The following is a 25,966-nucleotide window of genomic DNA, read 5'->3' as shown; positions in this document are numbered from 1 at the left end:
ATTAATGAACTGGAAACCAGACATACATCTTGATTGGTTCCTTGTCCTTAATTGGTTCATCCTAAGCAGTACACAAAGTTGCACAAAACCAGTTTACCGGCTTTGGGTCAAGGCCATACAGTTGAGCGTGGAAATCTGACGACTACGGACTGTGTTAGCATCCAGGAAAAATGAGTGAATTTCACAAAATAAACAGAGAAACTCTCCAGAAATTGAAAGATGTTGCAAATAAATTAAGGATTCATAGCATTGAATCAACTGACGCAAGTAACTCAGGGTAAGATAAACCTTATAAATTGAAAGTTTTAGTAAATTTCGTCTGGCCGAAAAATTAGTTCACAGCCGCATATCGACATTACAAAAGTTTGTCATTGTCTGCTCTTTATTCCAAATGTCAACCTTTAATAAATGTACCATATTCCTAGCCTTCCTTTTAATCAAAATTAGATAATTTTGGTGATATCGAATGACAAAAGTTCTGATATATTCAGATGTTAGACTAACAACTGGCACTGAAATTCTGAATTAAAAGTCTGCATAGAAAATGCCAAGATAGAAAACCAAAATATTTGCAATTCTCTAAGCCAATTCATACTTTAATCAACTTGTAACCGTTTTTAGCTCACCTTGCCAACTCGGCTTTTCTCATCACTTCCTTTATCAATCATTGTTAACTTTTATATAAAATATCTGAAACTAATTGGCCAAATTTAACCATCATCCATGAGGTATCTAGTTTATAAATGTGTCAGATGACCCTGTCTGCTAACAAAGATGGCAGATATGGCTACAAATAGAACATAAGGGAAAAATTCAAGTCTAAGGGATTAAATTGAAGTTCACATAAATAGCCCCACAGGACGCAATTACGACTGGACACAATTACGAATGATTTCCAATGTTTGCCGTCTGAGATCATATTTACAATGTATTTATATTTATCACTAATGGTTTTTATAAATAAAAACCCTATTAAAATTCCCTTGTTTTCATGATAACACAATTTATTTGCACATGGTGAATGTTGATGATGATGACAAAATCATTCTGAAAATATTATAAGAACGGCAATCTGGCCTGCAAGTTATATATAAAAAAAATGAAGGTGAGTGCATATTGCCTTCTATTGTTAATATATAGAAAGAAAAATATCTCCTGATTCTGTTCATATGCGTGATGCCTTTTATCTTACCCTAATAACCCCACAATTGACGTTTTTTAGACTCGTGTGACCATATTTATGGTCAAAAGAAAATATGTTAATTTTATTGAAAAGTGTAGAAAACTCCGAAAGAAATGTTGACCTATATAAAAAATTCATAGATGAATGATAACATGGATAAGTACACCACCGAAATGGATAAACTTGAATTTAGTGCTCCTTTAAAGGAAGAACTTACATAAAAAAAAAAAATCAAAAATCTTTCCATTACACATAACCGACATTTCGTCTGCAACCACTGCTGAAGTAATTGAAGTAAAAAACAAAATTGTGCATCTTATTTTCCTATGAAAATGTGTTTGAGATAAAGATTAATGTATGCTTTATCAATCTAGCAGAGATGCAACTAATCGTCGGACCCGTCGGACCTAAGGGGCAGAATTTATGCAGGTCCGGCAAAACTCGTAGCTGTGCAGGACCTGATGGCCGGCAATATTTAAGTCCGCTTGGGTACGCCAAAACTGAAATCCCCGTCGGCCCCAGCAGAGTATTTTGTTTATAAAATTGCGATCATCTTTAATAAAAGTAAATGTCCTGTTCCCCCGCATTTTCTAACTCCGGGAACCAGTATTTCCGCCCAGTAATAGTCTTTCGTACCTTGTCCATCTCGCCCCGAACAATTCTCCGTATTTCCGTCATGTTTTTTGTTTTAGAAATTCGCTCTCTAGGAAGGAGGTCTATTAAGCATAGTTGATAAGTTCAGGAAATTATCAAATATGTCATGGCCGATAAAATTTGTAAGTGGGTCGAAACCCGGTAAAAGACCAAACCAGTCACCTATTCAAGTTCATAAAGCTGTAAAGCGGTCTTTGTACGACTATGAGTCAGATTTTGAATTTGAACAGAATGAAACTACCAATGACTATCTTGTTTCCAAGTACTCTTGTGAAGAATAACTTTTAATCAGATCAATATTATGTAATGTATTATTCAATAAACTACAATTGTTATGAATCACAGGTTATTTTAAAATAATAATAATATCAACAAAATCAAAATTAACGTTTGTTCAATAGCATAATTTCATTTGATTTTTGAGTGAAAATATGGGTCTGGCAGAAATTTGATGGGTCTGGCAAAACTTGGTACCCTGTAGGCCCCATTGTCTGACAGGAAAAAAAAAACTGTTTGCATCTCTGAATCTAGACTGTTGTCATTGATTTCTTCTGCAAGATATATCAATATAGTGCTGTTCGGAATTGCGTCCATATGTGGCTCTCTTGACCTGTAAAACAGGGTCACGCAAATCTTACTATAGTATCCTAACGTGAATAAAAATTTATGTGGGATATGATGCAAAATGGAAAGCCCTCATACATCTTAAATTCTATGGTATAAACAATTCTAGAAAAGTAGTCTACATAAAAAAAATATTAATCACAGTTCAAAAATCATTTGTAATTGTGTCCGGTGAGGCTACAAATTCAATGAGGTCTAATTATTCACTTGCAAGTAAACTCGAATAATTCAAGCCCTTTCCGTGTCCGATTTTCTCCCAAACGTGGGCTTGAACTCCTTATAATCATTGACCGCGTCGCCTGCTCTTTGTGAGAGAGCCAATCGGCGGTCATCAGGATAATGAGTCTGCGCAACTGTCTTGTAATTGTCTTACCAAACACGTGTGTTCAATTAACACAAATCCGATAAAAATTAATTAACATCAATTAACATCAGTTTACATCATTTAAAACCAATTAAAATCCGAATCTCCTCCTTCTTTAGCTGCCAACTTCCCATATTGCATAGCGGTGTGAATTTTTCCTGTTGATAGTCCTTATCCAGGAAGACGTTCAGGCGTTAATGTAGCCTTTGTAGATCAGCGGAATATAACGACTGAATTATTTGGGTTACTTGCAGGTGAATAACTAATCTTCAATGTTTCTTAGCTTATAAATTGAACTATACTTGCTGCTAAAAGCAAATCATTATTCCATTATTTCACTTTCATTAATGATTGAACTAAATAAATCCTATTTAGATTTTCTATTTTTCTCGTTGTAAGTGCCCCTTTAAATAAGGATATTTTCCCCTTTGTTTTTTTAAGCAAAAACTAAACAGACTAAATGATTTTTGTCACAAATTCTATTCTAATCTTCAATGTTGCAGAGTGTCCTTTGTTGAATATGCACATAGACCAAGGTGAGTGACACAGGCTCTTTAGACATGTTAGAGCTTCTAGTTCATTCTCCTAACTGGCAATCCTGTGATCATGTCCAACAAAAATGTTTTAGCTCCCCCTACTTTAGTAATGGAACAGATGTCCATCTACAATTTTTGTTGGGAATTTCTTTTTTTAAAAGCATTCTGGTATGTTTTTTCTTAGGCTAAATAGCTCACTTCAGCAATTCGGGTAACATGTGAGCCTATGCCATCACTTGGTGTCTATCTTCATTGTCCTTTACTATTAAAGAAATCTTCTCTGAAACTACTGGGCAAAATACCTTCAACATTTTAATTGAATGTTCCTTAGAGTATCTTGTTTATAACTTTTTTTTCTGAAGTTTTCATCAGTCAACAAAAATGGCTGCCATGGCTAAAAATAGAACCTAGGGGTTAAATTCTGAAAAGGAGTAAGTTTGTTCAATAGGTCAAGATCTTCATGTACATGTATCAGTCCTGAAATTTTCAGATGAATCAATAACCCATTGTTGAGTTGCTGCCACTAAATTGGTAATATTTAGGAGATTTTTCACTTTTTATATGACCTCAAAAGAATTTTTAGATTGAAAATGCTATCAAGTCATCGTTGTTGTTGTCGTCCGAAGACATTTAGTTTCTGGACAATACATGTAACTTTAGTTTAACAGGGTTTTCATTAAGAACCCTGCAGAATGTCACCATTTCAAAAGAGGGAAATTGCCTGCTCAAATGCTTAAACAAAATTTTTTTTGAAGAGCATAAAATAAAAACATAGTTTTATTAACCTTTTGTCTCATGGAGTTTTTTGTTTCATAGATTTTTTTCAAAAACGATGGCTTTTTATAACCGACTGGACCATTTTGTCTGACTGAAAGTAAACTTAAAATGGGTTAAAGTGTTCTACAAAAATATTTCATCTGCTGTTAATCAAGGAGGTAACCTTTCAGATTTTTTTAAGGTAGGACGTGGTTGCCGTCAAGGTGATCCTTTATCACCTTATCTATTTATACTGTGTGCAGAAATTTTAGCAATCAGAATTCGGGGAAATAAAAAAATTTGTGGAATAAATGTGATGAGAGTAGAACATAAGTTATCACAGTTTGCCGATGATACATCATTAATTTTAGACGGAAGTGAACAGTCTCTTAATGCAGCATTAATTGAATTAGATTGGTATGCTAAACTTTCTGGGCTTAATATCAATTTCACAAAAACACAAGTAGTTTGGATTGGGAACAAAAAATATAGTAATGATGTCTTATGTCCTGAAAGAAAGTTATCCTGGGGTTAAACAGATTTTACTTTACTGGGAATTCATTTTGATGTAGATTTAGATAAAATTGTTGATATAAATTATGAACAGAGACTTCTGGTCATAAAGAAATTAATTAAATCTTGGTCTAGGAGAAATCTTACTGTTATTGGTAAAATAACTGTGGTAAAAACTTTAATTCTACCTGTCTTAAATCATTTAATTATCTCATTACCAAATCCTAGGGATGCGATTATAAAAAAGATTAATGAAATTTGCTACACCTTTATTTGGGATTCACCTGTGCACAGGATAAAGAAAGAAATATTACAAAAAAATTATTGTGAGGGAGGTTTAAAAATGATTAATCTTAACCTATTTATCATAGCTTTGAAGTCAACATGGGTTAGAAAACTTTTTCGTTCAGAATGTAAATGGAAAAATGTATTTTTGTCAACAGTAAATAGAGATAGACTATTCAAAAGTGGAAACAGATATTTATCCCAAATTAAAAATAATGTAAAAAACAAATTTTGGAAGGATGTTATTGATGCATGGGATATGATTATTACTAAAGAAGAAACCCATACATGGGATTATTTTTTGTCAAGTTCATTGTGGTTCAATAGATGTATAAAAATTGGTAATAAACCAGCTTTTTATGTAGAATGGTTTAACAAAGGTATTTGTTCCATAAATGACATTATGTCTGAAAATGGAAAATTTCTCTCCATTGCCCAGTTAAAGGAAAATTTTGATATTGAAGAAAATGCTATGAAATATAACAGTATTATTTCTGCTGTTAAAAAAGCAGCAAAAAACTATGCTGTTGATGATTATAAGTTATTGATTCCATTTATTCCATCCTTTTGAAAATTTTGTTGAGAAGCTCAAGGGGAACAAAAGATATGTATTCAATACTTATCAAGAATAATATATTATCAAATGGGCAAAGAAAATGGGATGAAATTATAAATTGTGAAAAAGGGGAATGGAAAGAAATTTTTAGACTACCTTTTGTAGTTACAAATAATACCAAATTGCAATGGTTATGAGTTTGACTGTCCCTTTGGTATCTTTCGTCCCTCTTTTACAGTATAGAATCAATCAGCGTATTTTAGGAACAAACAAATTATTGTATAAAATAAAAATAAAAATAATGGATAACCCAAATTGTACATTTTGTCAAAAAGAAGATGAAACAATTGAACACTTGTTTTGGAATTGTGAGATTGTACAAATATTTTTAAATGAAACTAAACATTGGTTTCTTTCAAATGGTGTAAGTATTCCGTTTACTATTCAAAATTGTATTTTTGGAGATATCTCAAAAGCATTTAGTAGAAATGTGACCAACCTGATTTTTCTGCATATCAGACATTATATTTTTAGTTGTAAATATTTTAAGAGAAGACTTACATTATTTGGAGTGCAAAAGAAAATACAGGATCTTTACTGTATTGAGAAACACATTGCTGTAAGAAACAAGAAACTGGAACTTTTCGATGAAATGTGGAATACTTTCACTAATAAATAAATGTACAAACATAGAAGCAAACCTTTATGTTTAAATTTGACAGAAATAGGATAGGATGTTTTAAATCAAAATTCATCTAGGCAAAACTTTTTTTTATTTTTTATATTTTTTTCTCTCTAATTACCAGTTCTCTCCAATATCTGGTCTTAGATAATGCAGAATTCACTATGATTTTGTGTATTTATTCTTTCTTTTTCTACTTCAAACATATTTTTATATATATATATCCTGTATGTTTTGTTATTTAAAGTATAGTAAATTTTAAGCTATTTAGATTGTTAAGGAACATTCAAATTGTTATTTCTGTTATGGTATATATTTTTATTAGCTCACCTGGCCCGAAGGGCCAAGTGAGCTTTTCTCATCACTTGGCGTACGGCGTCCGTCGTCGTCGTCCGTCGTCGTTAACTTTTACAAAAATCTTCTCCTCTGAAACTGCTGGGCCAAATTTAACCAAACATGGCCAAAATCATTATTAGGGTATCTAGTTTAAAAATTGTGTCCGGTGACACGGCCAACCAACCAAGATGGCTGCCATGGCTAAAAATAGAACATAGGGGTAAAATGCAGTTTTTGGCTTATAACTCAAAAACCAAAGCATTTAGAGCAAATCTGACATGGGGTAAAATTGTTTATCAGGTCAAGATCTATCTGCCCTGAAATTTTCAGATGAATCGAACAACCCGTTTATAGGTTGCTGCCCCTGAATTGGTAATTTTGAGAAAATTTTGCTGTTTTTGGTTATTATCTTGAATATTATTATAGATATAGATAAACTGTAAACAGCAAAAATGTTCAGCAAAGTAAGATCTACAAATAAGTCAACATGACCAAAATGGTCTGTTGACCCCTTTAGAAGTTATTGCCCTTTATAGTCAATTTTTAACCATTTTTCGTAAATCTTAATTATCTTTTACAAAAATCTTCTCCTCTGAAACTACTTGGCCAAATTAAAGCAAACTTGGCCACAATCATCATTCGGGTATCTAGTTTAAAAGTTGTGTCCGGTGATCCGGCCAACCAACCAAGATGGCCGCCATGGCTAAAAATAGAACATAGGGGTAAAATGCAGTTTTTGGCTTATCATCAAAAACCGAAGCATATAGAGCAAATCTGACATGAAGTAAAATTGTGTATCAGGTCAAGATCTATCTGCCCTGAAATTTTGAGATGTATCGGACAACTTGTTGATAGGTTGCTGCCCCTGAATTGGTAATTTTAAGGAAATTTTGCTGTTTTTGGTTATTATCTTGAATATTATTATAGATAGAGATAAACTGTAAACAGCAAAAATGTTCAGTTAAGTATGATCTACAAATAAGTCAACATGACCAAAATGGTCTGTTGACCCCTTTAGGAGTTATTGCCCTTTATAGTCAATTTTTAACCATTTTTCGTAGATCTTAGTTATCTTTTACAAAAATCTTCTCCTCTGAAACTACTGGACCAGATTTAACCAAACATGGCCAAAATCATTATTAGGGTATCTAGTTTAAAAATTGTGTCCGGTGACCCGGCCAACCAACCAAGATGGCCGCCATAGCTAAAAATAGAACATAGGGGTAAAATGCAGTTTTGGCTTATCACTCAAAAACCAAAGCATTTAGAGCAAATCTGACATGTGGTAAAATTGTTTATCAGGTCAAGATCTATCTGCAACAACAAAAGAAAGAGAGTTTTTAACGACCTCAGCTGGCTATACAACCGTTGCACAATCAACTGAATTTTGCAGAAATCATTTATAGGATAGATTGCCCATATATGATAATTTTTTATTACCTTTTTGTTTTTTTTGGCAAAGGCGGGGGGGGGGGGGGGGGGGGGGGGGGGGGTTGCGCAACAACAAAACTACTTCACAACTTTCTCATTACTTTGCATTTCTTGTTAGATAAATTTTACAAAAATTCTCCCCTGAACAACTGTCGGATTTAAACAAACTTGGTTTAAATCACCACTAGGATATCCAGGGACCACTGTGTATGATGACCCTGCCTGCCCACATGGCTGAAATAAAACATAGGTTTCAAATGCACTCTTTAGTATTATATCTCTGAAACTAAACAACAGTACAACAGTTGCATTTATCATGCAACAATTGTAAATAAAAATATCAGGTGAGCGACACAGGGTCCTTGGACCCTCTAGTTTTATTATGTCATTATAATGTGTAAATTACTAACAAATACTAATATCTGCATATATATGTTATTTACTAATGTTAACGAGGCCGGGATAAGATACCGGTATTCGATGTATTCAACTTACAAATGTACAGATTTCAATAAAATATGAAACCTTAAAAAAAAAAAAAAAACAACAAAAAACAAACTTAAAATGGAAGTCAGTAAGACGTTTGCCTGCATTCAAATACAATTTTCACTTAAAATGGAAGTCAGTAAGACGTTTGCCTGCATTCAAATACAATTTTCAATCAATTGCCTCAATGATCAAGATTGCCAATGGTAAAATCAAGCATCATTTGTGTATTTATTTTCAATTTTGAAAAATGGTTTTCACTATTCGACAATTTAAAATTTTTAACAGGTCAAAAACTTGGGTTTATAAATTAAAGATTTTTTTTAAATTTGAAAATATACCCAAGAAGCGTGACTAACATGAACTTAAATTTAGATAGCTCACTTTTTAATTTTGTTTCATGATCTTTAATACAAAAGGAGGGAGGTTTAAATTAAATACTGTTCCTGATCAAACACTTTTTTGACAGAATTTCCATGAATTTTTATGTTAACTGTAAAATGCAGTGTATATATATATGTATTTAAACCATAATGGTATTTGTAAAAGATAATTATGAACATGTTTTGTCATAACCCCTTTTAAGGTGAAATTAATTATGTTTATATTAAACTCAGAATAGATCAAAAACATGATTTCACCTAGGTAATACAAGTCTCAATTTTGTTCAAGTTTTTATTTCTATTGATAAAAAAATGACTTTTACTTCCTTTATAGTTATAGCAATAGGTAAACATGATAGGGAAGCCATAAAATGTAATTAAAAAAATGCTATTTAGATTTTTTATTTCTTTATCATAAATATTTTTTGTTGTATTTTGAACTAGAAAAAAGACCTACATGTATGCTGTTAATATTAACATGCAAGGAAAATATTAGGAGATTGTATTTTTTTTTTATCTATTGACAAAAAGGAAGAAAAAGTTGATATGAAACAAAAATTTAACTGTGATCGATTAATATTTTGCTGTTGTTCAATTTAAAAACCACATTTAATGTTTTTAAGTAAGGAGAGAAACAATAGTTTCGTTGATTTTACAAACAAATAGGCTAACAGGATTTGGCCGTAAATCTATAAGTTAAAGGATGTCTTTATAAGAGGAATTTTCCTGCTTGTGTCATAACATTGTGCATGACTCAGCGTTAATAAAATTGATAGTAGAACCTGCATGAATAGATGTATACCCCTTTGATGGAAAATCAAAGAAAACTTTATACCTGTAATATGGCATCTTCGCTATTTTTCTTCTTTTTTTTTCTTTTTTTTTTACCTGAGACTAGTTAAGAATTAAAAGGTTAAATGTTCTTTGTTCCTAATTAATTGGTTTAGAAACAATCTCGATCTTTTATATTTACCTGTAGGACATTTTTACCACGAAGCCTTATATTTGAAATTATTAATTGTTGAAAATACAATAGCAGTAGTTTATTTTTGTGATTTTCAAACTATACATGTGATAGTTTACATCAAGTTGTTTTTAATACATCCTGGTTCTTTGTTCTAAGGAGAAAAGTTGTCTCATAATCTGATTATCATACCAAATCTTCTTATTCTTATTTTTATTATAAAGCTTATAAATATTCAAATATGATTATGGTAATCAAAGCATATAGAATACTTTTAGAAAGAAAAACTATAGGTAAGCTTAGCTTGGACATTTTTATAGCAATTCAAAATAATGACAGTTCCTTCACCATGGAAATGACTATAATATGCCTATACAAACTGATAAACTCATTTTGTCACAACATCATTAAAGTGGAGTTAAAGTCTTATAGGATTGTAAGTATGTTTTATTTTATCACCTTGCTATTTCACATTTTGGCTGAACAATTTGTTCAATATTTAGACCAGTTGAACAATTTGGTTTAATAAAACAAATTGCAATTTGGTCAAAATTTTGAATGAGTTGCATTTTCTGAATAGCAACACTAACAGTCAAGTCACTGTAAACTCATTGTTTATTCAGTGGTGATCCCTAAGAAGTTAAGAACTTCATATGACCTTTGTCTTTTGTCATTTACCTATGCAAGAAGCAACATAGCACATTAGAATGTCAGATGTAAGGACATGTTTCATAACTTCATAATTTTATTTATTTTAGACATCCAACATCATGTTGTTCTATGGCAGAGATAATGTCTGTATTGTTTTTCAATACTATGAGATACACCATTGCTGAACCACGAGGTGCTTCTAATGACAGGTTTATTTTGTCAAAGGTTAGTGTTATAACATTGCATGTTAGTACCTTATAAAATAACAAATATAAAATGTATTTAAATAGATCTGATTTCTTTTAAAGTAAATATGACTCTATAATCTTAAATATAAAAAAAAAAACAAGTTCTCTATTAAATATTGTTTCATAAAAATAAATTACATGATAAGAAAATGCCATTGTTGATCAAGTTCATATATATCTTGAACAGCTGTGGATTATTTTACTTTCGTGGGAAAGAAATTTACTGGATGGAAAAAAAATACATGTGAAATTTCATGGTTCACCTGTCATTCTGGAGAAATATGTTAGGTGGAGGTATGATTGTTCAGTTATGTTAAAGGTTGCATTTCTGTAAATACAGACAGGAACACCCTTTACAGCTTAAACTGCCAACTTTTACTATGAAGTTTCATTTAAAATTATATCCTAGAACGGAAAGTTGATATGCACTACATGTACTTTTTTGTCGAGCTTGCAACTTTTGTTGCAGAAAGCTCGACATAGGGATAGTGATCCGCCGGCGGCGGCGGCGTTAGCTCACTTCTTAAAAGCTTTATATTTTAGAAGGTGGAAGACCTGGATGCTTCATACTTTGTATATAGATGCTTCATGTTACGAAGTTTCCGTCAGTCACATGTCCAATGTCCTTGACCTCATTTTCATGGTTCAGTGACCACTTGAAAAAAAAGTTAAAATTTTTTGTAATGTTGAATTCTCTCTTATTATAAGTAATAGGATAACTATATTTGATATGTGTGTACCTTGCAAGGTCCTCGTGTCTGTCAGACAGTTTTCACTTGACCTCGACCTCATTTCATGGATCAGTTAACAAGGTTAAGTTTTGGTGGTCAAGTCCATATCTCAGATACTATAAGCAATAGGGCTAGTATATTCGGTGTATGGAAGGACTGTAAGGTGTACATGTCCAACTGGCAGGTGTCATCTGACCTTGACCTCATTTTCATGGTTCAGTGGTTATAGTTAAATTTTTGTGTTTTGGTCTGTTTTTCTCATACCATATGCAATAGGTCTACTATATTTGTTGTATGGAATGATTGTTAAGTGTACATGTCTAGCAGGCAGATGTCATGTGACCTTGACCTCATTTTCATGGTTCAGTGGTCAAAGTTAAGGTTTTGAGTTTTGGTCTTTTTATCTAATGCTATATGCCATAGGTCAACTATATTTGGTGTATGGAAATATTTTATGATCTTTATGTCAGTCGAGCAGGTTTTATTTAACCGTGACCTCATTTTCACGGTTCATTGCACAGTGTCAAGTTTTTGTGTTTTGGTCTATTTTTCTTAAACTATAAGTAATGTGTCAACTATATATGTTGTATAGAAGCATTGTTAGCTGTACCTGTCTGCCTGGCATGGTTCATCTGACCTGGACCTCTTTTTCAAGGTTCATTGGTCTTTGTTTAGTTATCTTGGTTAATGTTAAGTTTATGTGACAGTTGTAATAAAGCTTAGCTTTATACTTAGGACTATCAACATAATATCAATGATTAGTATAGAAGGTGAGACATTTCAGCGTGTGCACTCTTGTTATTCAAAGGTCAAACAAATCATAGAGCTGTACATTTATATGCCTCAAACTTGTTTTAAGAGTTTAAACTTATACTCAAATTCTGCACCACCTTTCCCTTCACATTAATGTCATACTGTGAATTCAATTCCACCACATACTTTGTGCATTTATACTGGTAACATTCCCAAGTTATTTGTCTATAAGATGAAACATAGAGATCATATCTGCATAGGCCGATCCAGGGGGGGGGGGGGGGGGGCCCTTTCGTGGGAAAAATTTGGTTGATTATATAGGGAATCATTGAAGCATGACTGGAGCGGGCCCTTCCTTAGATCAGTCAGCAGGCCCCCCCTTAGGAAAAGTTCTGGATCCGCCACTGATCTGGGAACCAGTATGTACACAAAACTAAAATATCTATGAATATTATATATCTCCCCCAAAAGAGGTGTGGTTTATGAAACAGCTGTATTAACACAGTGCAACTTACAATTCCTATGTTCTAAAATTATTGTGTAAGTTTATGTAATTTTTATAGGGTCATGCAGCTCCAATCCTGTATGCAGCTTGGGCTGAGGCAGGACTATTCCCAACAGCAGAGCTTCTGAACTTACGTAAATTAGACAATGATCTTGAGGGACATCCAACACCTGTAAGTTTATATAGTTATTGTGGAGGAATGTATGACAGCCGAAAAGTTTTTGTAAGGGTCATATCATCTCATGTTTGAAAATTATTGCTTTTGTTGAATTTGATTAAATGGTATTAAGTATTGCACAAGCAACTATATGCACTGTTGTGGATAATGCATGAATGTATGACAGCCGAAAAGTTTTGTAAGGGTCATATGTTTGCAAAAGAATAAATTGTAAAATATCCAAGCAAATCACATTAATAATTAAATTACTTTAATTTGTGTAAAATTAATGTTGCTGTTCAAATGATTTCAGAGGTTGAACTTTGTTGATGTAGCCACTGGATCACTGGGTCAGGGATTAAGTTGTGCTGTTGGTATGGCTTACATGGGAAAGTATATAGACAAAGCAAGGTACACATAGCCAGTATATTTTAAACGTTAACAAATGAAAAGTTAAAGCAGGTCATTAATATTTTCGAATTCTACTTTGATGATTTTACCAAAAAGAATAAGAGAGAATGCTTTATATAATGGGTGCATGGTAAACCAACAGATAGAAAAAAAGACTGGGGTTATATCTAGAGTTCATATTTATATGAAAAATTGTAAAATGGCTCTTTATATATTTTAGTTTTTTGTTTTTTTCTATGACCTTCATCAACATTACATGTTTCTAACAAAACAAATAGTATGGGATACTTAATGCAGCATACTATCTACTTGATTGGTCCTTATTTGACCCTCACTATTATGTATGGAATACTTTTAAATTCCTAGGTTTTATTTTGACTGTTTTGATCTTGCATTGTAACAATTTTTGCTCAATCAAATATTTTTATCGTTTGCTAAAATATGTAATGCTTTAATTACTGTTGTTTTCAGTTACCGTGTGTTTTGTTTGATGGGAGATGGAGAGAGTGCTGAAGGATCTGTGTGGGAAGCCATGGCATTTGCTAGTTATTACAAACTGGACAATCTTGTGGCTATCTTTGATGTCAATCGACTTGGTCAGAGTGATCCAACAAGCCTTCAGCATGAAGTTACAACCTACAAAGCAAGAGCTGAAGCTTTTGGGTAAATTATTTCAGCTTGTTTGGGAACTATTTCATTTAAATAACTTTTTTATACGACTGCAAAAATTAAAAAAAATTTGGTTGTATATATTGGTATCACGTCATCAGCATCAACTGAAGACGGATTGTTTCCTGATAATAACTTTTGAACAAGTTGAGGAAGCTGGCTTGTCATGTTTTGGGTTTTTTGTCAGATTTTCGGAACCCTCTGGTTTTATCCACTTGAATGCATTGAAAAAATTTGCCCTGTGACCCCCATTTTTCTTTTTGTAAATCTTTTACATGTATAATGATAAGTCATCTGTAAAAGTCTTATAAAATTTTAATTACTTTTTAATAGTTTTTGACACCTTAAACTTGTCAATGATAAAGCTATGGAAAGTCAAGAGAGAATATTTTCCCGCCAAAATTTCAATGGCTTATATTTCGAACACAAGCACAGTGACCTATATATTTTTTTTGCTCTTTGGATTCCTTTATTAATCCCCTATCAATATAAACTAGTGTTTTGAAAAGTTAATTACTTTAAAACTGAGAAGCGAACTACCTTAAAAGAAATCAATAAAATTTTAACACAATGTTTATAACCACAAAAGGAAGCTTGGGATTGATTTTGGGGGTTATGGTCCTAAAGGTTTAGGAATAAGGGGCCTAAAGGGGTCAAAAACAGCATTTATCTAGGATCAGGACAAAAGTTGTGTATTAGTATGTCAATTGTTCTGAAATTGTACAACAATGTTTATTATCATAAGTAGAAGGTTGGGATTCATTTTAAGGGTTATTGGGCAAATAGTCTAGGAATTAAGGCCCAAAAAGGGTCCAAAACAAGCATTTTTCTAGTTACAAGACGATAACTTGTGTGTAACTGTATGGATCGCTCTGACATTGTACCACAAGTTTCCATATAACATAGGTAGCACTCCACAGTTAGGTGTGTAGTTTCGCATTTTGGCCCCTGTGGATTTTTCAAATATGAGAGCTAGTGTGCAATAAAATTCATTTTTGGATAGCTGAGTATTAAAATAGCCTTTGTATTGGGTTTATATGAACATCAAAATTATGTAATGTATGTAATATAGGCTGTTTTCTGTATGACAGTCCGTATTTGCATGTCCCTACCATACATTGGTCCGGCAATTATTGTAATGTTTTTTTCCAACTTTTTATCGCACGAAGTTTGTGATTGGATTTTACGAAAAAATGAGGCGAAAGACACCCATTTTTTATTTGATCATTAGGAAGATTTATGAAAACAGTTTCTAAAAAGGTATCACTCAAAGGCATTGAAATTCTAGTTTGATCCAAATTTTGAGGGGATATGTGACATGTCCACCCCCCTTTTTGCAATATTTTATGGTAAATAAATGCAGAATGTTGCCATGGATACACATAAAAGGAATTAATTTTCACTCTTTTAACTTTTGAAAATCAAATCTATGGAATATACTGATTACATACATATGCACATGTACAAGACAAACAGTTAGATTAATGTATTAGAAATCCAGGAATAGGAGATGATAAAACATTTTGTGGCTCATTTTTAATTTTATTTTCTAACTGTGGAGTGCTACCTTATGGCACATCAGAAAGCACAGAAATGCACTTTTTAAGATAAAATTGACCACAAATCTTTAGTCTTTTATGTTCTTGTTTTAGTTCTGAAGGTAAAAAATCTACTAGGAATGCAATTTATGTTTATTTTATTGTTTACTGTCCTTAGCAACCAAATATACACATTTTGACACTTAGACATGTTGCGGTCTTAAATTTGTACTCCATTAGCTTCACCATTGTAACCAAATTTTGCGCTTTATATGATATCCTAAAAATGTATCGCTTTATATTTTTGAATGCAAATAAGTCAAATAAACATTTTTAGCAGGATTTTATATTATAATTTGGCATTAATTAAATTTAATGATGTCAGTACTGCTAGAAATTTATACCCTGCTTGAGAGCTTCTAAACCAAGGTTAGGTATGCTATTTACAGCAAAATTGACCTATAAGTGCTTTCAAATACCTAAAAATTGTACAATTTGTCCTCTTTTAAGGTAATTTTATGATTTTAAATTAAGATAATAGGAAAAGTTTTAGAAATTTACCCAAAAATGAGACAGACTTGAAGTTTTTCACTATGATCCAGCATTTATTTTTAAATCACTTTTTGTCGCGTTTCAACATCAACTGCTAACCTTCATAAAATCTTTATTACTGAACCAATTTTAAAAACTAAGGTATTATTTTCATCGTAACAGCTAGTAGAACACAGAAAATATAATAAAAATTAAGGCAGAAGTGGAAAAATTTCACCTTAAGGTAGCACTCCACAGTTAGGTGTGTAGTTTCGCATTTTGGCCCCTGTGGATTTTTCAAATATGAGAGCTAGTGTGCAATAAAATTCATTTTTGGATAGCTGAGTATTAAAATAGCCTTTGTATTGGGTTTATATGAACATCAAAATTATGTAATGTATGTAATATAGGCTGTTTTCTGTATGACAGTCCGTATTTGCATGTCCCTACCATACATTGGTCCGGCAATTATTGTAATGTTTTTTTCCAACTTTTTATCGCACGAAGTTTGTGATTGGATTTTACGAAAAAATGAGGCGAAAGACACCCATTTTTTATTTGATCATTAGGAAGATTTATGAAAACAGTTTCTAAAAAGGTATCACTCAAAGGCATTGAAATTCTAGTTTGATCCAAATTTTGAGGGGATATGTGACATGTCCACCCCCCTTTTTGCAATATTTTATGGTAAATAAATGCAGAATGTTGCCATGGATACACATAAAAGGAATTAATTTTCACTCTTTTAACTTTTGAAAATCAAATCTATGGAATATACTGATTACATACATATGCACAAGTACAAGACAAACAGTTAGATTAATGTATTAGAAATCCAGGAATAGGAGATGATAAAACATTTTGTGGCTCATTTTTAATTTTATTTTCTAACTGTGGAGTGCTACCATAGGGAAGGCTGGGATTCAGTTTGGGGTTAATTTTCCTGAATATGTAGGAATAAGGGGCCAAAAAAGGGCCAAAAAGAAGCATTTTTTCTAGTTTACAGACAATAACTTGTGTTTACAAGAAGGTTCAATACCACTAAAGGAAGGTTGGGATTGATTTTAGGGGTTATGATCCTAAAGGATTAGGAATTAGGGACAGAAAGGGGCCAAAAACAGCATTTATCTAGTTTCAGGATAAAAAGTTGTGTATTAGTAAAAATGTATTTCAATTGTTCTGAAATTGTACCACAATGTTTATTACCATAAGTAGAAGGGATTTGTTTTAAAGGGGTTATTGGGCAAATAGTCTAGGAATTAAGGGCCAAAAAGGGGCCAAAACAAGCATTTTTCTAGGAAGGTTGGGATTGATTTTGGGGGTTATTGTCCCAATAGTTTTGGAATTAGGGGCCAAAAAGGGGGCCCAAAATAATCATTTTTGTAGTTTTCAAACAATAACTTATGTTTAAGTTACGAATCTCTCTGAAATTAAACCACAAGTTTCCATACCATGAATGGATGGTTAGTATCGACTTCGGGGGATTATGGCTCAAAATGTTTCAGGCAAAAAAGAGGGAAAACTGGGTATTTCTGGTCAATGGACAATTGAGACATTTTAAAAGCAGGGTAAGGGAGGTAATTCTAAAACATTTAACATACAATGTTGGGTATGTTCAGATTTACCTCCTTTACACTACTTGTATAATATGTATAAAGAAATGTCAGGTTTTGGACTAATTGCAAAAAAGGGGGGTGGTAGTTGTTTTCAATTTTTCTCAAATTCCAAATTTTTGACAAGTTAAAAGAAGAAATCTTTAAGTGTACAATACTGCGCAATAGATTTGTAAGATCTTGACATTTGTTTTGTGTCAGAAACTCATATTATGTCAAAAATTTTATCGCAATCCAAATTCAAGCATGAATGTTGATGTCCATACTTGCCCTAAATGTTCAGGGTTCGACTTCTGCGGTCGTATAAAGCTGCACCCTGTGGAGCACCTGGTTACAATTACTAACTCAATTTTTTTTCAGGCAGCTGTTCAAAGAGACAGTTTTTGATTAATTGTTTAGTCACTTTATTGATACAAATATATGGAAAAACATAATCATCTTGTAATTTATAGTATAACCAGTTGATAATGATATTGAAATGTTTTTGATTTGATCGGATTTAACACCTATGTTGTTGACGGAGATAATGATATTGAAATGTTTTTGATTTGATTGGATTTAACACCTATATTGTTGACGGAGATAATGATATTGAAATGTTTTTGATTTGATCAGATTCAACACTTATATTGTTGATGGACATGATGTTGAGTCTCTGTGTAAAGCTTTCTATGATGCTTCTACAGTAACTGGTCGTCCTACCTGTCTTGTGGCTAAAACATTTAAAGGCAAAGGTATTCCAGGTAAGTTTGACATTATATTGAAAATATTAAAAAAGGAGAATAAATCAAGTTAGAGGCTGCTTAGTGCCAAGATGTTAAAAATAGGACTTTGTGCTTAAGTGCCAATTACATATAGATAGTATTAAAGATAAATTACAACAATTATTTTATCTCAATTACTACAATTAGTACTGATTTATGATCATCAGGATACTGTTTGAAGCTTTTTCAAAAATACTTGTTTATTTTGGGATATTTTTTTCTCTGGAAGGGGAGATAGTTAGTTTTAGTCCACTAAGATAGTTCAAAGTTAGTAGTTGAAAGGGGCATTAAACTCCCCTCCAGGAAATGTGAGTTCTCTATGACTGATACCTTGTTCAGTTTGTCAGTTTGTCATTTTGTTAGTTGTTATATAATATCTGTTGATACTAAATGTTAGAAATATCAAGCTCTACCCTTCTACCTGTTTGACCAAAATTGTCAGAAGACTCCTTACAGGGGTTATAGCCCTTAAATATATCTGTTAATTATTTAATTTAAAAAAATAAGGTTAGCTAAAAATCTTATGTGTAAAACATGTTCAAATGACTAAATTTAATTTTTCAGGTATTGAAGATCAGATGAATTGGCATGGAAAGGCTCTAGGTAAAGAGTCAGCTAATGCCCTTAAAGCTATTAAAGATAACATGTCCAACCAAGGACCTCATGGACTAAAACCTGCTGCTATTGTAGATGATGCCCCAGCAGTCAGTATTAAAAATGTGGCTTTATCTGAACCTCCAAATTACAAGAAAGGTCAAACAGTAAGTTTGCTTGTTACTTTTCTCACTTTCACTATTGTTTTTGTATTATGTGTTTGTCTCATCCTTACAAAAGGTTATGTGCATTAGCAGTTGTAATGAGTTTTGTGTAGAACATACAGAATCTGTTGAAACCATGTGTTATGTGCAAAACATATTTCATTCTTTTGTTAGATTTGTTTTCAGTCAAATGGCAAAACAAAGGAATTTCCCATTTCTACCACAGGGGATGATTTCGATTGTTGAAAATTGCCTAAATTATTTTAGGTCATAAACTTGTCCCTTATTTGATTAGATTGTTTTTAAGCATTTCCTTTTTTAAAACCAGGACTTTTACACTTTTAAACAATGCAAATTTGTTTACCCCAAATTTTGTGCAATTTCAAATATAATTGGAAGGAAATTTTATAGAGTTGCTTCATAACACATATACCATTTACTTAGCATTTTAAGGTTACTAATGTTGTGTGAAAAATTTTCAGCACAATAATTTGCATGACACCGTTTGAATATTAACTAACACGGAAACTTGGTACATGTATACAATAAATTTTTTGTCTATATAAATTAACCTTTTTCCTTTATTCAAATATCCAATGAAAAAGGGTGAATTAATTGACAATTTTATCTGGTTTATTTTAGGTAGCCACCAGAGCAGCCTATGGCACAGCTTTAGTCAAAATAGGAAAAAATAATGACCGTGTAGTGGCAATGGATGGGGATGTCAAGAACTCAACTTTCTCCATCAAATTCAAGGTAAATTTATAACGTCAATACAAACTCCAATCTTCAATTGATTCTTTTACTGTGGATTCATTTATTTTCGTTGGTATCAATTTTCGTGGATTGAGGTAATCTTGCATATTCATTGATATTTTATTTCATGATTTTGGCAAAGTCTGCATACATTCCTTTAGGAAATTTGTAATTCATTAAACATTTAAATTCGTGGTTTCCCTGTTCCAATGAAATTCTCGAAAATTAGTATCCAACGAATATTAATGAATTCTAAGTAATTTATCTCCAGTTCCATGGGTGCCATACCTTTATTTTTTGAATGCTTTTAAAATCTTAGGTATCGACTCAGTTTAAGCTCTAGAAATTATATGTTTGTTTAGATCATCTGTATCATACATGTTGAAAGTCCAGGGTATCTTATATGAATAAATTGGGACTATCTTATATGTTGAAGTTCTGGCTATACTAAATGTATTAATTTTGGCCGTGAGTATCCTTAACTTTGAAACCCACAGTATCTTATATGTTTAAATGAAACTGCCCCTATTTGATAGGAATAAATTAAGGCATGGTGGGTGGTAATTATTTGATGTTAGAGAAAACACTTTATATTTTATTTTATTTTTTTCTATAACAGGAAGCATTCCCAGATCGATTTATTGAATGTTTTATCGCTGAACAAAATCTAATAGGAACTGGTATAGGAGTTGCCTGTCGTGACAGAGCTGTTGTTTTTGTCAGCACATTTGCCTGTTTCTTGAGTAGAGGGTTTGATCAAATCAGAATGGGAGCCATATCTCAAACCAATGTCAATTTTGTAGGATCACATGCTGGTGTCTCTATTGGTAAGATTAATTTAAAATGATAACATTAAAATAAAAACACCTTGATTTTTGTCTGAAACGATTTTAAGGAACTCATCCTATATTTAATTAGAAGTTAACATAGATAATCATGTTATTATAACTAGCAAAATCACTTTGTAATGTACTTTTATCAGTTTATGTCCAAGAGAAACCACATCTGTGATCTTAACAGATTCTTGAGGGGGAAAAAAGGAAATTTGCAGATTGTTACAACATTTGTCAAAATAAATTTAGAAGCCTTTGTAACACTTTTGATATTGTGTATAAGTGATATAAGCTTTAAACCACATCAACATACATTTGTAATTTGACTGGTTCCAGGTGAAGATGGTCCATCTCAGATGGCATTAGAAGACATATCCATGTTTAGAAGTATCCCAGGCTCCACAGTATTCTATCCTAGTGATGCTGTGTCCTGTGAGAGGGCTGTAGAACTGGCTGCCAACACAAAAGGTGTTACATTTATCAGAACTAGTAGACCAAACTCTGCAGTTTTGTATGATAATGAAGAACCATTTGCTGTAGGCAAAGGAAAGGTGAGTAGTATACTTCTAACAACTTCAATGGACTTATGATGGTGTGATCACTTTGGGTAAACATATGTTATTATTAAAAAGAACTGTTTGCCTGTATGTACATTTATCAGGTTATGTGAATTATGTGTGGGTTTTCAAATGAGTTTTTGTCTGACAAATTAAACTTCAAAATAAATTAAATTATAATGAAAATAGTGGTACCAAAATACATGCTATTGATATTTTATGTACAAAATGAACTATATTCTCTAAAAGGCTGACAGTGGTTGCTTTATGTCTTGCAGATTATTTTTTGTTATTGTGAGGTTTGAATTTGAGCAATATTATTAGTTACACAGTGTGCAATTGTCCTAATACGAGAATTTATCGGGTCAATAAAATTCATATCGGGTGAGGCGAAGCCAAACCCGATATGAATTTTATTGACCCGATAAATTTCGTATTAGGACAATTGAACACTGTGTAACGAATTTATCCTGATTTTGTTATATTACATATTATTATATTGAAATTAAATTTTAGAATAACATCAACAAATATATTTTAGATATTTAATCTAAAACTATGAAAAATAAAAAAAATATTATGATTAAAGCAACTCATTTTTTTTATTAGGTCAATGGTATAAGGGAGATAATTTCAATTGACGTAATAAATAAGGGAGATAATTCCAATTGACGTGATAAAAAATTGTACTGAAATTTATTCTGTTATTAGGACAATATCAGCCAATCAAATTGCGAGAAATTACTCTAAATCAGGATAATAGGAAATATGATGACCAGGTACATGTAAAAACATGGACTCTTTTGATGATACAGTTGTATATAGTCTCATTTTGTATCTAAACTATATTGAAATTTATTGTTATCAGATAGTACGAGAGAGTGCCAATGATGCAGTAACTGTGATTGGTTGTTGTGTTACATTGGAAGAGGCCCTGAAAGCTGCAGATAAGCTGGCTATTGATGGTATTAACATCAGAGTCGTTGATCCATTTACAGTGAAACCTATAGATGCTGAACTTATTATCAAGTGTGCTAGAGCAACAGGTGGAAAGATCATCACTGTAGAGGATCATTATCCATTTGGTAAGATATAACTTAGTATTGGTAATGTTTTTTGAGTAAATGATGTACTGTGTAATTTGGATTCATTGCTATTATTTTTTATTTTGTGGGTATATGTGAATCACTAATTCTAGTGTTCTACAAAATACAAATGTCTTAAAGGCTTGGATGGAGAAATTCAGTTGGGTATTCTTTTAGATACATGAGCCTGTTACTCAGATTTGTTTTTTGTTTGTTTGTTCTAAACACTTGAAAAATGGATGTGAGCCTTAAATTATTAAAACTGATCATTCACAAATAATTAGGTTGATTGGCACACAGTGATCAGTCAGTCTGTCCATACCAAATTGTGTCCACTTTATATCTAGAGAACCATTAAGATTTCAAAGTTAATACTTGACAAGTATATTTACCAACACCAGAGGGTGTGTCATAATGTATGTAAAACTTCCTAGGTCAAAGGTCAAGGTCAAAAACTTGTTTCAGTTGACAACCTCATGTTCTATGGTAAAGATTGTGTCTGCTCTATACCTTGAGAAATGTAACGATTTTAAAGTTTATACTTGACATGTATATTAACCAACACCAGACGGTGTGTTATAATTTATGAACAACCTTCTAGGTCATTGTTCAAGGTCAAAAACTTTGGTTTCAGTTGACAACCCCATGTCCTATGGTAAAGATCGTGTCCACTCTATATCTTGAGAACTGTTAGGATTTCAAAGTTTATACTCAACAAGTATATAAACCAACAACAAAGGGTGTGTCATAATTTATATACAACTTACTAGGTCAAAGGTCATGGTAAAAAACTTTGATTTCAAATGACTACCCCATGTTCTATTGTAAAGATACATTTTTTACTACATATTATTCACAGCAGAGCCCACAGAGAGAGTTCCCATCTGAATGCTATCTAGTTTTGACAAAAATTGTAGAGGAGAATTAGAATAAAAGTTTCCCCAATTCAAAAAGGTCTGCTTTTTCATATCATGAGCATAAATACATTCTTACAAACTGCCAGTTGACTGATTCCAATCCTGGAGGGAATCAGACAGTAAATGTCTCTGTTGTCATGGTAACAGTTGACACACACAACATGCTATATAAAGTAATTATGGTGTGACAGGTCTTGCTACATACAAGTACAGTGTAGATGAGAAGTATAAGCACCAAACATTTATTTTCATACTTCTGTTTTGTTATAATTTACTTGACACCTCTACTTCTTCAAGATCAAGAGATGCCATCTGAAGAAATGACATTTTAATTAGCTGAACGGCGGGTCACCCTACACACAGTGATCAGTCTGTCCCTTCATAACAAGTTGTGTCTGATCCAAATCTAGAGAACCCTTATGATTTCAAAGTTTATACTTGACACGTATAATAACCATCACCAGAGGGTGTGTCATAAAGTATGTACAACTTCCTAGTCAAAGGTCAAGGTCAGATCTTTTTTTTTTCAGTAGAAAACCCCATGTCTTATGGTTAAGATCGTGTCTGCTCTATATCCTGAGAACCATTATGATTTCAAAGTTCATACTTGACATGTATATTAAGTAACACCAGAGGGTGTGTTATAATGTACATGTATGTACAATTTCCTAGGTCAAAGTTCAATGTCAAAAACTTTGGTTTCAATAGACAATCTCATTTCCTATAGTAAAGATAACAAATTTTGACCACACATTATTCACAGCATGGCCCACAGAGATGGCTCCCATCTCAATGATATCTAGTTTTGTTTGTTCCTTCATTTGGTCATTGACTTGAGGGAGCAAATTCGAAAGCTTGTATTGATGCTTACAATACTTAAGTTAAGGAGATAAAGATTATTTTCTGTACAACACATTTTCCAAAACCAATAAATTCCACCACAATATCTTTCTAAAGCTACTGTGCATGACTTGGATTTGACATAAAAGAATTTACGAAGATGTAGCATAAGAATTTACTAAGACGTAGCATATGAATTTACTAAGATGTAGCATAAGAATTTACTAAGACGTAGCATAAGAATTTACGAAGACGTAGCATAAGAATTTACTAAGACGTAGCATAAAATTAACTTAGACGTAGCATAAGAATTAACTTAGACGTAGCATAAGAATTTACTAAAATGAAGCATGTTTGTTGCATTCGATCTGTAGGTAGATGCTATAATCAAAATAAAAGTTTTAGATGCATCTTTTTTATATAAATAATAATATTGTTGTTTACTTTATAGGTGGTCTTGGTGAAGCAGTATGCTCAGCTGTCAGTGAATGTCGTGACATCACTGTCAAAAAGTTAGCTGTACAGGATATTCCCCGTAGTGGCAAGTCAGCAGAGTTAATTGAGCGTTTTGGAATCAGTGCTAACTGTATTGTTAAAGCTGTCAATCAGATTTTATCTGCATAGATCTTGGTTGTTTAACATGTTTTTAGTGACCTTACATTTCTAATTGTGTCATCACATTTTTTAAGACATTTATGTTTTTGATGAATTCTAATAGAGATTTAGATAATTATTATTGGTTAAAAAAAAATACAGGGAGTAAAATTTGATATTTCTGTTTTTGAATAATTTATATTTTGAATTTTTGAATTTTTATCATGAAAAAGTAATTTAGTATTGTAGTAAATGAGTTAAACATAATCAGGAGACTATAGAGTTGTAGTAATATTGTAACAAGATAAAAATTTGTATTCTCTAATTGCAATTGTAAAATTATAAGCTATTAAACTGCCTATTTTTTGCTAGCTTCTTTAAATACACAATATTTACCCTCTTTTGATGTAAGTATTATTATTCATATTGTATTGATACGACCATGGCCATTTTTTCATTTAGGATATATAAATGTGAATTATAATGATTCTGATCTATTAAGTGCTATGTTAAAGTATAGTAATCTGTGAAATGTATATGGTAGCTTTCATTTTTCCTTATAACTGCTGTAAACAAAACTTAAACATATTTATTCTATGTGATAGACTTTTATCATTAGTTTTACACAACTAAATAAAATCAGGTTTTGAATAATTGATACTTGTATTGGCTGATTGAAACACTATCATTGAAACATCTTATCAGATGTGAATTGAAATTTCATTAAGCTTTAGAAAGAAATATCTGGAGAAATAAAGGTTAATTTCTCTTCTTTTTTTTTTATGAGTATCTGTTGCAAATATGATTTGTGAAAAAAAAATGTGATAGATGAAAAAAAAAATGAAAATTTATATCTATAAAAATTGAGTATGTATGGAAAAATGACAGCAACCGATATAGTTTGCATATAACATATTTCTTATAATTTAAAGTGCTAAACAGCTTACTGTTAACAATATGTTAGTTGTTTTTATAACCCTGTTAATGTAAATCTGTGGTTACATTTGATATAATAAAATATTGTTCATAATTTGTTAGCTGTTTTTAATCTTCTATGATGTCACTATGTGCTTTAGTATTGTTTGTCCCCTAACACCGAGGTCAAAGGGGACTATAGGTTTGCACTCCGTCTGTTCATCAGTCACTTCAGCAAAGTAGTTTTCCACAGTTTTTCTTCATTATTGAAGATATTTATTTGATATTTGGTGTACTGTCTTAATGTTTTATCATGACAAGTTACAGATTAAAGTTTGAATTTTGTTCCAACCTGATAATTTTGTGCAGAGTTATGGTCTTTTGACT

General features: G+C 32.0%; 1 protein-coding gene across 1 annotated transcript; it reads left to right on the top strand.

Annotated features, from left to right (window-relative positions):
- The first annotated feature begins 73 nt into the window (after positions 1 to 73).
- Positions 74 to 25,073, top strand: LOC143045229 (transketolase-like protein 2). Its single transcript, XM_076217589.1, has 12 exons — positions 74 to 277; positions 10,512 to 10,629; positions 12,700 to 12,813; positions 13,112 to 13,209; positions 13,681 to 13,872; positions 18,176 to 18,303; positions 18,889 to 19,085; positions 19,725 to 19,838; positions 20,458 to 20,665; positions 21,008 to 21,222; positions 22,097 to 22,313; positions 24,522 to 25,073. Exons 1-12 carry the CDS (start codon positions 171 to 173, stop codon positions 24,692 to 24,694), a joined length of 1,881 nt encoding a protein of 626 aa, XP_076073704.1. The 5' UTR covers positions 74 to 170; the 3' UTR covers positions 24,695 to 25,073.
- The last annotated feature ends 893 nt before the right edge of the window (positions 25,074 to 25,966 follow it).

The sequence above is a fragment of the Mytilus galloprovincialis genome, chromosome 1 (assembly GCF_965363235.1).
Source record: "Mytilus galloprovincialis chromosome 1, xbMytGall1.hap1.1, whole genome shotgun sequence".
Taxonomy (NCBI): domain Eukaryota; kingdom Metazoa; phylum Mollusca; class Bivalvia; order Mytilida; family Mytilidae; genus Mytilus; species Mytilus galloprovincialis.
The sequence above is the reverse complement of the archived record's forward strand: the minus strand, read 5'-3'. Positions and strand labels throughout refer to the sequence as shown.